General features: G+C 38.1%; 1 protein-coding gene across 1 annotated transcript in view; it reads right to left on the minus strand.

Moving 5' to 3' along the window:
- Positions 1 to 2,323: 2,323 nt before the first annotated feature.
- The window catches only part of CLTRN (collectrin, amino acid transport regulator), a 37,608-nt gene continuing 21,463 nt past the window's right edge, over positions 2,324 to 18,468 (minus strand). The window contains exons 5-6 of the mRNA XM_003805720.4: positions 14,568 to 14,762; positions 2,324 to 3,133 (exon numbers count right to left, since the gene is read on the minus strand). Of these exons, the coding sequence (XP_003805768.2) occupies positions 2,977 to 3,133; positions 14,568 to 14,762 (352 nt within the window). The 3' untranslated portion in view covers positions 2,324 to 2,976. The remainder of the gene's footprint in view (positions 3,134 to 14,567; positions 14,763 to 18,468) is intronic.

Genomic DNA, 18,468 nt, shown 5'->3' on the forward strand with positions numbered 1-18,468 from the left:
GTATACATATGTAACAAACCTGCACGTTGTGCATATGTACCCTAAAACTTAAAGTATAATAATAATTTTTAAAAAAAGAAAGAAGGAAGGGAGAAAATAAGGAAACGGAGAGAAGGCACTCTACTAAGTGACTTGAACACTACCTCTAAGAGTATTATATTTAGTGTGAAGATACAAACATATAAACAAGTATAAAAAATGAAGCGTTATAATCATTATAAATAAAAATGTGTAGACATAATCAAATTACAAAGCAATAGTTAATTCTAACTAGTTGGAGGTCAAGGGCAAAGTGAAGTGCGTTACAAAAATGTTATGAAGACAAGACTGCATTAGGACTTTTGTGGGCCCTAAAACACTCTTGCCTTTGTGGTCCCCTTCCTCTATAGAAAATATATTGAAAAATAATAATTACAGTACAATGAGATGAGTATAATTATCTGGCTGTTCTAGCAGCCCATATCCCGGATGTCTGGCAAAGACTTCCTGAGATCAAAATGTTTATGTGAGAAAGACCCTAAGAACAAGGTACAAGAGTGGCTGAGAGGTAGGGTAGAGAAAACAGCCTGTTCAAAAGCTGGGAAGTGAGAGATCTATGTATGACTGGATGGAAAAGAGAGAGAACTTGTGAGAGATGAAGATAGGGAGGGAGGTGGAGATGGAGGGGGTGTCAAACTTTAGCAGGCCCTGTGTTAAGGGGTCTGGCTTTAGCCTAAGATAATGATAAGCCATTTAAAAGTGTCTGTGTTAGGAACTAACAGGACCAGGTTTACATTTGGGGCATTCATTCAGGCTGTATCACAGACAATGGACCAGTAGATATTCTAAGGGGACTTCTGGGCTCCCTCTTCTAGGCCAATACACCCATCCCTAGCAGCTAAGAATATTGGCTATTGAAGGCTCACAGCTGAGTCCTTCAATGGGAATTGCATCCAGCCACAGTGAACTGCCTTTTTCAAGGATAGACCCTCTCCCAGAAGGCACCCACAGGCATGCCTGGCCAATGTGGAAATACAAAGGCCCTGCTCCCTTAACTCAATCAGGAATAGCCACAGCTCCTGAGCTTCCTGAAAGATTGGCTGAGGCTTCTGTTGTAACCATGTTTCTGGTTGTTTCTCCCTCTGCCTAATCCTACTCTATTTGTTACCTGTTGCTGCCACAAACTTAAGACCTTAAAAAAATACACATTTATCATCTCACAGTGTCCATGGTCAAGAGTCTGGGCACAGCCTAACTGGTTCTTCTGCTCAGGCTGCAAAGTGTAGGTCAGACTGCATTCTCATCTGGAGATTTGAATGGGGAAAAATCTGCTTCCAAGCTTCCTCCAGTTGTTGTCAGAATTCATTTCCTTGTAAGACTGAGGATCCCAGCTTCTTGATAGCTGTTGGTTGGAGGCTGTCCTTGGTACCTAGAGGTCACCAGCAATTCCTAGAGCAAGCTTGTCTAACCTGTGGCCTGCGGGCCGCTTGCAGCCCAGGGCAGCTTTGAATGTGGCCCAACACAGATTCGTAAACATTTTTGGCGAATTTTGTTTAGCTCATCAGGTATTGTTAGTGTTACTGTATTTTGTGTGACCCAAGACAATTCTTCTTCTTCAAATTTGGCCCAGAGAAGCCAAAAGATTGGACACCTCTGTCCTAGAAGCTGACCACAGTTTCTTTCACATGGGCTTTCCCAACATGGCCACTTACTGAATCAAGACAGCAAGAAGATCTCAAAAACAAATCTGCTAGCAAGACAGACTCAGATATAATATAAAGTAATTGCAGGAGTGTGACATCTCATCACCTTTATTGTATTCTATTCATTAGAAGCAAGCCACAGGTACCATACTCACTGAAGGGGAGGGGATTCTATGAAGGCATGAACACCAAGAGATGGGAATGATGCGGGCCACCTTAACAGCTGTCCGCCACACTTTGCCTTCCTCACTTCTTAAAGGTGTATCTCCTGAGCGCATGCCCCAATAAACCTGCTGTATGCAGCTACCTATCTTAGAGTTTGTATGCAAGGAGGCACACTGGAGGCAGGGAAGTGAGTTAGAGACTACTGCTGTAACTTTAACTATGGGTGATAGCAGTGGGAAATTGAGTAGCAAATTTTATTTTCATTAATAAATGTATAATCATTGTTCCTAGAATTTAGAATTATTCATGGCCTATCTGGAAATAGAATCAACCTAAAAACTACAAGGTGTCTTCAAACAAGGATACACACAACAAAAATAATTCATTTCTATGGTTGTAGAGCAGATTAAAGATAACTAATAAAAACAAGACTATGTTCCACAGTGTGAAAATAAATTCCAGACCACAATCAGTCACACAATCAAAAAGAGATGATTATTACTTTATTAAGTTAGCACAGATTGGACTTTTACAAATTGTAGAAATGGTCAACAAATAGAATTGTCCTATTAGGGGTTGATATTCAGAAAATATATAATCAACTGTTGGTGTGATAACAGGATAAAATTCCACCCTGTATATCAGTAATTCCATTTTTATCCATCCATTTACAATAATTACTTCTCACTTTTGTTTACTTAGTCATATACAGAGTGATATAAGTGATCGTCAAAAAGGATCCATTTTAAATGATTTCTACACCATATTATATGTATTCTCCACTGGAAAATTTATTTTTCCTTAGGTCTTTGAAGTGTGAAAATATATACATACGCCTGATCTTATTTCTAAAAATGCTTAAATCAATAACTACAAATACCACATGACCACATTTATACACTATATTGTCAGAAAAATATTTTAGAATATTTTGAGTCGTGAATAGCTTATGATTTCAGTGGTGTTGGTGGGTATAATTGATTGCTTTTCACTTTCAAGCACATTCAAAATTTATTACAAAAGAAGAATGGTGAAACAAAATATATGATCTGCTCTTGGTATTTCAGGATGCTCAGCAGTCACACAGAAACAAATGTTTAATTTCTTGAGGAAGCAGAACAACAGCCCTTCAGAGAGGGGTGAGCCTCTCATCCTCTGTCATGAAGGCATCATTAATATGCCCTCCCTTCATGTCCAGGGGATCAGAGGGGATGCCATTTTCAATTGTGATCATGTTTTCACACTTATCTTCAGCGTCATCCACTTCAGATGGTTCTTTGTTCTTTCTAAAAGCACATAAAAAAGAGTGATTGGCATCTAGAAGGACCATAACCATGGTTGCATATGGTCTTCTGTACGAACATGGAGAACAGGAAGGGGAATAGGAACCTTAGAACAATGAAATAATTTAATGATATTGTGTAATTTTCAAACAAATTTCAAAGACCGTAAAGAGTTGGTGAGGTGAAAAGATACTATCAAGATGAGAAGTCTGTATAGATGACATATACATAGTGATCAACACAAGTGGTCTTATTCAGAATACTAAAATCAATATAGATGAATATGTATATGAATGAATATGAGTGTATATGCACATATATACACATAGACACTCACACACACAAATTGCATGAAGTAATGTGAAGAAAATGCATAGTAAATTCGCAAGTTTAAAATCCATCTCTAGGAGAACTTAATAACAATTGAATTGCTAAAAGTAATAAATTCCTCTCATGGGATTTGACAAATTAATGGTCTGAAAATGTTGAGTGAAAATCAAATAGAAATGAGCTATCAGAAAGAAAATTAACATTACTTTGTAGAAATTAAGTGCTATAAACTTCAAATATTGCTGCTTGGCTCTACTCATTACAAAATAATTGTGTTAATTTGCAAGTCACGATTTTGGAACTCAGAATACATTTTCCCTAATTACTTTACAACTTGTAGTTATAATTCCAGGTCACTCCAAAAATTCCATATGACAGGATAAATTCTTGAGTTTCTCATAGTTTCACCCTTTGTAGACCTTGCTGACCCCAACCGAAGTAATATGCAGATCTGTAATATTTCTTTGGAGTGTGGAAAACAGTAGACTCAAATTCAAAGGTTTTTCCTGTCTTTTGTGAAAGACTAAAACAATGAGACAATTATGCTTGATATCATGCAGTAAAAGAAAAAAGAGAGGTGGGTGCCTCTAGGCAACCAGAAGAAGGAGGGGTTTCCCTAAGGCTTATCACAGGTTGGATGTTGGAGCACCACTCCACGGTGACACCACGGAGGCATGATGTTAGGCATGAGGCTCCTGGACTTGCAAAGGATTCTCTTGTCCCACGAATTTGTGGAAATGCCAAATAGCAGAAAAGAAGAGATCATCTGGCTGAGATGTTGGGCACTGCAGTGGTGACCAGGGTAGAGTCCCACCACTATGAGAGTCCCTTAGAACGTTGGTGAGTCTCTGACAGGTGAGGAGATGGTGAAGGTGCCCCAATGATGACCGAGATGGAATTCCTATTAGTCCTGCGTGAGAATGTGCTTTAAAGGATATGGTGCACATGTACCCTAGAACTTAAAGTATAATAAAAAAAAATTTTTTTTAAATCATCTTTCCCACCCACATGATTTTCCTGACTCCATTGCTGTCCTCTGTATCATTTTCCCCTATCAGTTTTATTGAGGTATAATTGACAAATAAAAATTGTATATATTTCAAAAAAAGAATATGGTGGAAGAAAGTGGAGAAAAGAGAAAGCTCTTTTTTTATAGAAGAATGCCAACGAATATAGAAAGAGTAATAGGAACAGAAAATCACCATATAATAATAATTGATTCTGATGAGGATTATCAATGGATACTAAACCATTATGTGAGAGATGGTTGGAGAACAGGATATTCACATGGTTTCAAGATATCACCCCCATAAGCAAAATATTAATTATAAAAGGACACTTGTATTTTGCTAAAAGAGAAATCTAGTGAAAATTTCCAACAATGAAAGAAACTGACAAGTCTCTCCTGATGTGATACACTGAGTAGATCACATATATGTTTTTCCTGTGTTCCAGCCCCGCCCCCTCCAATTTGTTTTGACCTGAATCTCATAATAAGGAGCCTAATCAGAAAAGTCCAAATTTAAAAATGTTTTGCAAAACAGCTGACCTGGACTCAGCACAGAGTAGGCATTCAACTCTATGGGTAGATGAATCAATGAATGTAGATTAATGGCTGACTGGCTGGATAATAAATACATGGATGGACAGAAGATGGGTGGGTGGCTGAACAAATGATGAAAGGTGGATGGACAGATGGATAAAATAATCAATGAATGTAGTTCAATTGCTGGTTGGCTAGATGATATATTAATGGCTGGCTGGCTGAATGGATGGATGGATGGATGGATAGATGGACAGAAGATAGATGATAGATTGAACAATTAGATGTATGTATGTATGAACTAATGTTGTAGGTAAAGTTACTCAGGCAGTAGCCCTAGGTAGACCTTGAACGGGCTTTACCACAAGAAAGAAAGGAAGGAAGGAAGGAAGGAAGGAAGGAAGGAAGGAAGGAAGGAAGGAAGGAAGGGAATTTTACACACAAGAAATTTCTTGTATCTCTTGTATTTTAGGCTTTGCTGATGGTTTATTAAATAATTTCAAATAGTTGTTCATTTAAAACAAAGGTAAAGTAGCATTCCAATTCTGTAGATCCCAATGTCATCATTTGAAAGTATTTTACCATTGCATATGCCACCATCAAATATCATAATTAAACACAATAGGCAATCACTGAATTGCAGATGCCACATTTTAAACATTTATTAATAAAACTTCTGGCCCAATGCTGGGTTGAAAGTCAGGAGTTGTGGTCCTAGAGACCTAGGGAAAGATAGGCTGCTATATTTTTCCATCCTTGGAGTGAAGACACCACACTGGTCATGGCAAGCATCAGCAATCAGCAATCAGCATGGGTTGGGGTGGACATAGATTTTAATGTGATGAGAGGATCCTCCCAGGTGAAATTACCCACCAGAGGATTAGAACACTTTGGTTCCTCTTCCTATAGGTAGGTGTATTGTTCACTTTCCACGTCCTCCAGAAAGCAAAGGAAATCAACATTCTATGACGATCAATCACATCACTTCCATTCATAGTATCCAACATTCACTAACAGCTACATTTTGAGCGTCTACTATGTGTATGGAAGAGATACAGTCCTTGTCCTAAAATGAACTCAATGAAAGGGAAAAATGCCATACATACTCATCCTCCCTCTCCCCATTTTAATGCTTTATAAGAGAGAGGAATGTTTCTTCTAAAGATGAAGCTGTAAGTAGCAAATGTCTATTTATAAATCATCATTTAAAATGGCTATCTCATGTAAATTCCCCCAAAATCACTCCTCACTGGGCTTGGAGTGAATGATAATTTTCCACAACAATAAATAGATTGTGGACAGCCAAATTTTACCCTGATATTTGTATATGTTAAGTATGAAACCTGTATTACAAACATTTTAGTAAATGAAGCATTCTGAAGTAGGCGGCAATGCAATAGCAGTCTTAGAAATAATAATTGCCAGGGCCTATTTTCCAGTTTCTTCAGTTAATAAAAAAAGTATTTATGGAGTTAGAAGAAAAATAACAAAGAGCTAGACGTATGTGATGATCATTACAAGGAATCTCGCTTCCCCCTTCCCAGCAACAAGGAAAAATGATTCATCAGGTATCACAAAAGAATGGGGAAAAACTAAAAAGGAAGATGTAAACAAATGAGGACAAGTTTTTCTTCTTTAAAATAAGAATAATATCTCAACCAAAAAGATTCCAAGGGGAATTGCTGTAGAAATTTATCAAACTGAGCTGTGTCAGTGGCAAATTAGGTGCATATTGTTCTTTTACAACCATAGATCCAGTTGCAGAGTCCTGGCATTGCTGGGCTTCACCAATTGCAGTGTCAGGAACTTGCTGCTTGGTGGACATGATAAGCAGCTCAAAGGCTATCTAACAGTAATATATCACTTTGTCACATTTCATAGTGTTTTCTGTAATAAACTGATTCACTACCTGTGCATTGCTTTTACTAAGAATAATAAAACTTAACTATCTTTCTGGATCATTCTGATTTGATGTTCTGCTAAAAACATGAGTTCTTTTTCCTGAAAACTAAAATTAAGTGTTAATTACTTCTGCTATTCCTGCAACGTCAGGGGGTTCAGGAAGAGGATGAAAAAACTGATTAAAATTCCTGGAACGAGCTCCTAGGAGCCTTGAGAGTGAATATCTCTCATATACCTCATAAATATAGAGAGAAGAGGGGCAAAAGAGGGGAGAAAAGAAGTATCAGGTGTGGCCCTCAGAGCTAGGGGATGTTGAGGAACAGAGTTTGCTCTGTTCTAAGATAAAGTAATGGTGCCAAAAGCAGGAAGAGCATTTCTGTCCCTCTTCAAACAAAATAGAGCTGACTGCCGAGCGTGGTGGCTCATGCCTGTAATCCCAGCACTTTGGAAGGCTGAGACGGGCGGACCACCTGAGGTCAGGAGTTCGAGGCCAGGCTGGCCAATATGGTGAAACCCCATCTCTACTAAAAATACAAAAATTAGCCAGGCGTGGTGGCGCATGCCTGTAGTCCCAGCTACTCGGGAGGCTGAGGCAACAGAATTGCTTGAACCCGGGAGGTGGAGGTTGCAGTGAGCAGAGTTCGCACCAATGCACTCCAGCCTTGGCAACGGAGTGAGACTCCGTCTCAAAATAAATAAATAAATAGAGCTAAAGAGGCTGGGTGTGGTGGCTCGCGCCTGTAATCCCAGCACTTTGGGAGGCCGAGGTGGGCAGATCACAAGGTCAGGAGATCAAGACCACCCTGGCTGACACGATGAAACTATTAAAAATACAAAAAAATTAGCCGGGTGTGGTGGCGGGCGCCTGTAGTCCCAACTACTCGGGAGGCCGAGGCAGGAGAATGGTGTGAACCCGGGAGGCGGAGCTTGCAGTGAGCCAAGATCTTGCCACTGCACTTCAGCCTGGGCGACAGAGCAAGACTTGTCTCAAAAAAAAAAAAAAAAAAAAAAATAGAGCTAAAGAGCCAAGACCCAAGAATAGCCAGAAAGACAATAAAAGACAGACAAATATGATTTTCAAACAGTACAGAATCAATTATCGGGGAATTGAGACCGTCCTCAGAATTGCTCTGGATGATTCTGGGGGTAAATAGGGTTACTGGAATGATTTGAGTGGGCATTGTAGCACAGTGAGATTGATGGACTTTGAAATCAAACCTATCTGGTTTTAAATCCTGTTACTATTACTTTCTAACCATGTGACTGTAGGCAAGTTGCTTTACATGTGCCATATAATAGCAATGATAATGCTAATGATAATATTAAGTATTTATTACATGGTAGAAATCAGACTAGGTGTTTTGTATGCATCATCTCACTTAATTCTTACTGCAATATTATGCATATTTTATTATCACTGTTTTTCAAATCCATCGTTTTAACCACTCAGCCACGACTACGTGCCTCATCTCTGTTTTTCAGATGAAGGAACTGACACTCAAATACGTAGAGTAACTCGTCTTTCAGAATGAAACAATATTGGTGAAAGGAGTTGACCTAGAACTCTATTTACTCTCCCCAGGCTTTACTCAACACACTTACATTAGATTTTTATCAGGTATGTATATTTAAGAACAGCCAAGAAAAACATTTGTTATATTCGCTATGACATTACTCATTTTATTTACACCTCTATTTTTAAAACTATTCATTTAATTAAGACTTTATAAGAATGTGGTTTCAGGATATAAAAGTGTTGACTGAGCCACATGCGCTTGTGTGAAAAACAAGATCTGTGGAAATCCAAATGCATTTTTATTTACTATTGACCTTATGGGAATATAAGTATAACTAGAAACAAACCAAGCAAATTTACTAATGACTCTACTCAGCTGGGAGCATTAGCTAGGGTTCTATGTCCTAAGTCTTTGACCTGGCTTTGCTACTATAAGATTACAATCTCCTTTTAGGCAAGGACCATCCATGTTATTTATGTTTGTCTCATCCACAATACATACTATAGCTCCTATCACAGAATGGATGGTCAATAAACAATAAAATATTCTTACTTATCTGGGCTTTGGTTTCTGGAGGGTTGGATTTGGATCATTGTTAAGGTCCCTTCCTAAGACCCAGTTGTGATCTTAGATACAACTAAGGTCTAACATTATAACAGTCTATTTATATACTGGATTCAACATCAATTCTAGTATGTACATGTAAATCTGACATTGTGCTGTGTCCATGACTGTCCTTGTAAACTACAAAGTTCCAGGTTATATAAAATTAGCACTTTATAACTGCTTTTTATGGTCATGCTAGTAACTTAAATTGATATAGCACTTTCTAGCATGTAAACCACTAGGTATATTCTCTGATTTTGTCTTCTCATCATTACACTATTTAAGAAAATATTATCATCATTTTCCTTATGTGACCTGCTCAAGGACACAGCTAACAAATGCCAGAGCCTGAGACTGGAACCCAAAACAAAGAGTCTTAGTTTAGGGCTCTTTCTATTAAAACACACATCACATTATCAACTTCATCACCATCACCATCACCATCATCACCATCACCATCACTATCGCCATCATCATTATCACTACCATCATAAAATTGACCATACAACTAACACACCTACTTCTAGCCTGTGGCTAGACACTAAATCTAGTAGAGACATTATTGTGAAGTATATGCAGTTCATCCTGGTTGCCTTCCCACTTGTTCTGCTCCCTAATTGTTGCCCCAAATTTTCAAAATCATTCTCAGTAAACTATCGCAAGAACAAAAAATCAAACACCGCATATTCTCACTCATAGGTGGGAACTGAACAATGAGATCACATGGACACAGGAAGGGGAATATCACACTCTGGGGACTGTTGTGGGGTGGGGGGAGGGGGGAGGGATAGCACTGGGAGATATACCTAATGCTAGATGACGAGTTAGTGGGTGCAGCGCACCAGCATGGCACATGTATACATATGTAACTAACCTGCACAATGTGCACATGTACCCTAAAACTTAAAGTATAATAATAATAAAAATAAATAAATAAATAAATAAAAGAAAAAAAATCGCTTTTCCAACTTCTTTCCTTCAACAAATCTCTCATTTTCACAAACTGCTATTCTCATCTAGAGGACAATAGAGAAGCAACCTCTTCTAGGTATTTCACAAAGAGGTGGCAGCTGTAATGGTGTGCTAGATCTGGCTGGTACAGGTTTTCAAGGGCTGATTGCTAAATATTCAGAATTTTTCAGCCTTGATGGGAAATTGGCAAATGCTACAAATTAGGGTATTTATTCAGAATTTTTCAGCCTTGATGGGAAACTGGCAAATGCTACAAATCAGGGTATTTATTCAGAATTTTTCAGCCCTGATGGGAAACTGGCAAATGCTACAAATCAGGGTATTTTTTAGAGAGCTGGTTAACCAATTCACCACTATTGTGGTGACTAGTAGACCTCATAGAATTATTTGCATTTTTAAAAAGTGTTTATCCAGCATGGTAGTGGCATCAAAACAGACACATAGACAAATGGAACAGAATAGCAAGGACAGAAATAAATCCATGCACTTATGGTCAACAGATCTTCAACAAAGATGGCAAGAACACACAATGAGGAAAGAACAATCTCTTCAATAAAAGGTGTTAGGAAAACTGGATATCTCGATGCAAAAGAATGAAACTGGATTGTTGTCTCACACCAAATACAAAAATCAACTCGAAATAGATTAAAGACTTAAACCTAAGACCTGAAACTATAAAACTACTAGAAGAAAACATAGGAGAAAAGCTCCATGACATTGGTCTGGGCAATGACCCCAAAAGCACAAAAACAAATTCAAAAATAGACAAATGGGATTTACATCAAAATGAAACGTTTCTGCACAGCAAAGGAGTTAATATCCAAAAATATATAAGAAACTCAAACAACTCAATAACAAGAAAACAAATAACCCAATTTTAAAATGGGGAAAGGATGTCAATAGAAAATTTTCAAAAGAAGACATACAAATGCCCAACGGGTACATGAAAGAATGCTCAACTTCACTAATCATCAGGGAAATGCAAATCAAAACCACAATGAGATACCACCTCACGCCTATTAGAATACCTATTATCAAAAAGACGAAACATAGCAAGTGTTGGTGAGGATGTGGAGAAAAGGGAACCCTGGTACACTACTGCAGGAAATGTAAATTAGTACAGCCATTAAGGAAAACAGTATGGAAGTTCCTCAAAAAATAAAAAATAAACTTCCATATGATCCAGCAATCCCACTCTGGGTATATACCCAAAAGAATTGAAACCATTATGTCAAAGAGATTTCTGCACTTTTATGTTCAACCCAGCACTACTCACAACAGCCAAGGTATGGAATCAACCTAAGTGTCCATCAATGAATGAATGGATAAAGAAAATGTGGTACAATGAAATACTATTCAGCCTTTAAAAAGAAGGAAATCCTGACATTTGTGACAATAAGGATCAACCTGAAGAACAGTATGCTAAATGAAATAAGCCAGGCACAGAAAGACAAATGCCACATAAATAAGTTGAATTTATATGTTAATTATTTGATTTAGCCATTTCATAATATATACATATATCAAAACATCACCTTATATGCCATAAATATATACAACTTTTATTTGTTAACAACACCTTAATAAAATAAAACAAGCATTTAATAAAATCCCAAGCAATGAGTTGGTGAATTGGAGAAGTTTCTACAGTATGATGGAAAATACCAAGATATTGTCCACAATATCTTGGTGGAAAAGAGATCCTTTCCCAGCACCTCTTAATCATAGCAATGGCTTAAGCCGATCTTGGATAATAATAATTACTGTTTATTTAGTGCACACTATATCCTAGGTACTTTATACACATTTATGTCAGTCAATCCTCATGAAAGCCCTGTGAAACATCATCTCCCTGTTGCAGATGGAGAAACTGAGATCCCTGGAAATCAGGTGACTCAACTAAGATTACACAGGTAAAGGGCACAGCTGGTATTTGAGTTTACCTAGTTTGGGCTCCATTGGTTGCATACTTGCCACTCACTGTTCCTGAATAATTCATATAATGGTGTTATTGGCAAAGATAACAGAATTGTTAAAGCTTTGCTGAGAAATTTCCTCAATAGTAAGTTTAAATATATATATGTGTGTTAGATGACTCTGGCACTCTTCTCCATAGAAGCAGAATGGTGACTTAGATAATCCCATGGTCCCTCCAGGTCTTCTAAGTTTAAGATTCTGTACCACAAAAACTATGTTCATTATTATCTAATGTATGGATTAGATTGTTGAACATTCCTTTGACTGTCTTCCTCGAAACTAAAGGTTTTGGGGGCAACTCCTATCTTTTCCATGATTAGAAAGGGCTTTCATTGCAATTTTCAGGGCTCTCCCCACTTCAAACTGCACCCTCTCCTCACATTTGAAGCAACATTTTGTCCAGGAGAAACCCACCACAAATTGTGTCAAACTTAAAACACAACAAACAATTTATCTTCAGAAGGTTGTCATAATTTTCCTGACTATATTTGCTAATTATTGATGCTCTCCTGGTTTACACAAGAGATGTGTCCATCTGCTTTCCCAGTTTGAACATGAAATAAATTTGTAAAGGCAAGGTTGTGACAACAGCTTCACTTCTCCCAGGCAACAAATTATGATGCTACACACCCAATTATTATATTACTGCAGAATCTGCTCAGAAGGAAAGAGATAGCTGATCCCAATACAAACTAGCTGAAAGGCCAGCAAATGGCAAGATCATAAAATAATAGTAACAGCTAACACTTATTGAGCACTCACTGTGTGCCAGATACCACTCTAAGCACTCTATGTATTAACTCTTTTTATCCCGCCAAGTTAATTATTTCCAGTACACCTCACTGTCACTCTAGAAAAGTTATCTATTCACAAACAGTAAAGATAAACTTAACCAGCTTGAGTCTAGCACCACAAATTATATTCTCCTAAGCTCAGTTTCCCTGACTCACTGTGCTTCCTGATATCCATACAGTTAATGGATTATATACAAGGGCAGAATCTAAGAGATAAATACATTGAGTCTAAGCAATCTATCTCCAGAGTCCATTCTTCTAACTCCTACACTATACTGTACTAGTGAGGAAATTAGAAACCAAGTAGACGGAGTGAATTCACTAATGTTACAGTTGTTAGAACACAGAATCAAAGCATCTCAAGATTAATACAAAACAAAAGTATTAAACACAGGTATTCAAGCATTGCATGAGAATATTTCTCAATATTTTCAAAAGAAAAACCAAAACGGACATCTTGTACCAAGTCTCTTTGCATTACATGCCATGCCAAGATCATCAAAAAAATCAGGTAAGTGTAACTTGATCCTAAATCTTTGAATTTAATTTGAGGACTAGACATAAACCATATTTATTTCATAGAATTTTACTTATCATTTGTGAATAAAATTACAAAGCCCAAGATTTAAAATTATTACCTTCTGTTAGTTACTAGGGTGAAACATATGGAAAGTAGTAAACTTCAAGAGGAACAATTAGTCAAACACATACTTACTTAGCCAAACACATCCCACATGTCCCATGTAAGAACCAACACTTTTAAAAACCATGTCCCTGTTATTTTCAAATGCATGTCACTGTAACTACCACTTACCAGAATTATTCTTCCTTAGTATCAGAAAGGAAGGTTTACAAGCATTAAAGTCTAGTGAAAAGCTGAGGATTTTTCCATCTTCCCCCCTGGATTAGAGGTACTGGTTAACAAAATCATGCTGAGAAATCCTGTCTCCTCTTATTCTCCACTACCTCAGTAACTTCCCCACAGGTCTTAAATTCCCTCTTGAAGCAGTATCAATAATTTAGACATCGAAGTTTGCAAATGCCTCCAGAATCTAGGTAAACGAACTCAAGAAGTGAAACTCTACCTATAAATTGTTAAATTGAAAGCTCTCAAACTCAATGAATAAGGATGACCTGAGTATTCATTAAAATGCATCCCTTCAGAGATTCTAATTTAGTGGGTCTGCAATAGGGCCAAAGAACCTACATGTTAAACAAGTGTTCCAGGTGATGTCTAATGCTGAGAGTTGATTTAAAGGCCACAAGCAACACAGCTCTATTCAATATCATAGGCACACAAGGGATGAGTGTCCATCAAAGGGAAGGAAGTATAAAACAGTACAAAGGCATCTGGGACAAGATGGTAGCCTGCATGCACTGGACTAAGAAGAGGTAAGCCAAGGTAGGGAGGCATGCAACTATGAACCTGCTGGCATTTGGATGTGGATGACTACCAAAGATTAACTCTGCCTACCCAAAAAGTCTGTTTAGCTCCTTACATCTAGCTTACAAAATCACAACACAGATATTAAAATCAAGCCTGGATATGAAACATTTATGTGGTACAGAATAGAGGGAAAGGTAGTCGTGGAAGGAGCCTAGTTAAGTAAGGGACACTGGACTCTAAAATATATCTAAAGAAAAGAGCATAAGTGATATTTTTGAAAATCACCAATTTTTTCAAAGTTTCAAATTTAAGGCATTATCTTCAGCCAGAGGAAAATCCTCTCCTGATTTTTCCAAGTCATGAGGAAATAAGAAAATGCTCTTTCAATCACTCCTTTTAAATATCTTACCTTCTACGTTGCCAGATCCCTGATAAAATCAGTAGTGCAATTGCAACTATGACGATGCAAAATATCACACCAAATATAATAATCCAGATGGGCACAGATGGGTCCATGGGTGGTGCAAGTGTGGAAGGGATTTTTAAAAATTCCAGAGTTTGGTCATTTAGAAAGAAGGCATTGTTGATCCGGTTCTTGTTCATTCTAAAATGCAATGATAATTAAAAATAAACAAAATAAGACAGAAAAAAAAAACTATTAAGACAAAGTACAAACCTGTTTCTCCATGATTATAAATATCTCTATAAACAAAGCATCCTCCTGGCAGGAGACTTCAAGTTGACTAAAAAGTTTGCTGAGGGCAATCATGCCATAGTTTCTCTTAAGTTACAACACTAGCTGCCAGAGGGATACCCATGTATCCACTGCTGCCCCCATTGTTGTGAATGTCCAGAAGTCCTGAGCTTTGAGCTCTGTCCACCATGTTTTATTTCCTGAGAGGTAGTAAGGTAGACGGAGGGACTCGTCTCTGGAGGCAGGGCTCTAACCCTGGACCAAACTGAGGACTAACTAAAACAGAGCTAGGGGGTGGCGGGGAAGCAGCTTTCCATCAGACATGCCCACCAGTGTGCCATGTCAGTTTACCATTGCCATGGCAACACCTGGGAGTTACCACCCCTTTCCATAGCAATGATGTGATGACCCCAAAGTTATTACCCTTCCCTAGAAATTTCTGCATAAACTGCTCCTTAATCTACATGTAATTAAAAGTGGGTATAAATATGACTGCAAAACTGCCCTGAGCTGCTAGTCTCTGCCTACAGGGTAGTCCTGCTCTGCAGGAGCAGTCACAGAGCAGTAACATCACAGGAGCTATAATACTGCCTCTTCAGTAAAGTTGTTTTCTTCTACTTCTGGCTCTCTCTTGAATTTTTTTCCTGGGCAAAGCCCAGAATCCTCATGGGCTAAGCCTCAATTTGGGTTTCACCTGTCCTGTGTGAGTAGCATCTAGATTAGAATGACAAAGCTCTATTTAAGGTGGCTTACATAAATATCACAGCCCCCAAAAGTAAAATTACATGTAAAATATGGGTGATGAATAGGAGAAGTAAAGAAAACCAGAAGCAAAAATGAAAACATGAACCAGGAGTGGCTTCAAATTCACCAACTTGATCTTGATATTTTTTTCATTAATTCAACAAACATTTGCCAAAAACTTATTAAATATCAAATACTGTGCTAGATGCTGGAGATACAACGTGAAATTAAAGTACCAAGGAGCTTACGGTCTAGAAGGGTGACAGATCAGTAGATCCACAACCACAGTGTGGTACAAAATGTTCTGTGAAAGAGGCAAATATGGGCACAGTGTGAGCAGAGGGAAGGGCCAAGTACACCATTGTGAGAAGTCAGAGCTGCTTTGCTGTGGAGGCCATTTTTGAGCTCTGTTTTGAGGGACAAGTAGGAGTTTTTAGACCAAAGTATGTGGTGAGCACAGGAATGGAAACAAGGTAAAGTAAGACTTGTTCAGCAAATTGCAAGTAGTTCCATAGGACTAAAGACATTAATGATTTAGGAGTTCAAAAGCTTAGAAAAATGTTACTTTTCCTAGGAAATATCTGCATTTTTAGTGGTGGTGGCAGTTAAGGAGAGGTTGGTAGCAAAGACTTATTTAATTGAAACCAAATAAGTGAATTTCTAACTGTAAACTGGAGAGTCCTTGGAGATATTTTATGACCTTTACTGAATTCATATTATGCAAGCTGCCTTTGTCTACCTCTAGAGCAGCCCTGGAAAACAGAAATATAATGTGAGCTTCGTGTGACTTAAAATTTTCTAGTAGCTGCACTAAAATAAACAGATGAAACTAATTTTAATAATGTATTTTTTGTCCAATATATCCAAGAAAATGTAATTTCAACATGTAAACAGTATCAAGTTCACTTTGCATGTTTGTTTGTTTGTTTGTTTGTTTTTTGAGACAGGAACGATCATGGTTCATTGCAGCCTCAAACTCCTGGGCTCAAGCAATCCTCCTGCATCAACCTCCCAAGTAGCTAGGACCACAGGTGTGTGCCACCACACCTGGCTGTGTGTGTGTGTGTGTGTGTGTGTAAACAGGGTCTTGCTATATTGCCCAGGCTGGGGCTCCACATTTTATTTTGTACAATGTCTTTGAAATTTGGCTTATGTTTTATACTGTGAGCACAACTGACTTTGAACTAGCCACATTTCAGGTGCTTAATAACCACATTTGGCTGGTGGCTACGGTACCAGACAGCCCAAGTCTACAGCCTGATAGTATGGCTTGAGAATCTCTGCAGGCCAGCACCAGGCTATCACGAAAGACCCCCTTTAGTAAATAAATAACTATGCTGTGGCATGATTATTCATGGATGTGAAAGTGAACTCTAGCCAGATAATCTACAACAAGGGATTTTTATCCAACAATGGAATATTTTATTTTGTCATAACCTAATATTGAACATCTGAGAGCACAAACTTTTCCACAAAATAATGAAACCCACTGCTAAGATATAACTCAGAGAAAAATGAGAAGTTGCTCTGCATTCTCATTCTATCTTCCTAGTTGGTTAACCCTTTGTTACTTGCTCACTCTAGGCTTGGAATGTATTCTATCATCTCACAGACTGACTGGAAGTTCTAGCTCAGGTACATATTAAATCTGCTCCACCACTGGAATCACCAATTGGCATCAAGCATCATGTATATCTTTCAGCCAAGAGTGCTGTTGAATTAGGCCACGCCCTCACAAAAGAACTAAAACAGACATCTTGGAATTAGTTGGTCACTCCTTTACCTCATACTATGTATACTCTGTATTGGTAAAAAGTCCAGTACTCTTTTTTGCCCATTTCAATTATTTTACTTGAAATGAGAATTTTGTAATTCTCATTCTGTTGGCTATCCCCACTTCCTAAACAGTTTATCCTGCTAGGACCTTTGAAATAGACATTTTGTGAACAAATTCACGTGCTTCCTGGACCTTCACCCTAAGCACTTTGTGTAAAGGAATGACCAACCAATTCTAAGATGTCTGTTTCAGTTCTTTGTGTACTCTGGTAAACAGGAAAAATCACTGGATATGGTGGCAGGATGCCTAGGTTCAAGTCCTCACTTTCTCTTTCTAGCATGGTGGCCTTAACAAATCAATTAATCTCCCTGAGCCTCAGTTTCTTCATTTATAAAGGAGAGATAATAGTAATTACTGAAAAATTATTGGTGTTGGCTGGGTGCAATGGCTCATGCCTGTAATCCCAGCACTTTGGGAGTCTGAGGCAGGAGGATCGCCTGAGGCCCGTTCAAGGGCAGCCTGGGCAACATAGTAAGACCCTGTCTCTACAAAAAAAAAAAAAAATTTAAATTAGCCAGGCATAGTGGCACATCCCTGTAGTCCCAGCTACTCAGGAGGCTGAGACAAGAGGATCACTTGAACCCCAGGAGTTCAAGGCTGCAGTGAGCTATTATCATGCTACTGTACTATAGCCTGGGCAACAAAGCCAGACTCTGTCTCTTAAAAAGAAAACAAAAAAAAAAACTGTTGGTGTCATTATTAAATGCCACAGATGCATAAGAACATTCCTTGTGAACCAAAAAGTGGTATGCAAATATTAGGTGGAACTAGTATTATTTTGCCCAATCACTTAGATTCTTCAGCCTTGAAATTCCTATTATTTGCTCTCTAAACACCATCTCCTTTTTTTCACTCTATCCTTCCTTTGTTGTATAGTTTCCTTTATTTTCATCCAATCCTGATGTGCCCTACTAATTCCCTGACATAAATTCTCATTCTATTGGCTATCCCCACTTCCTAAATAGATTCTCCTGCTAGGACCCTTGAAAAAGACATTTTGTTGTGAACATATTCATGTATTAATACTTCCCAGAC

Source organism: Pan paniscus, chromosome X, assembly GCF_029289425.2.
Source record: "Pan paniscus chromosome X, NHGRI_mPanPan1-v2.0_pri, whole genome shotgun sequence".
NCBI lineage: Eukaryota > Metazoa > Chordata > Mammalia > Primates > Hominidae > Pan > Pan paniscus.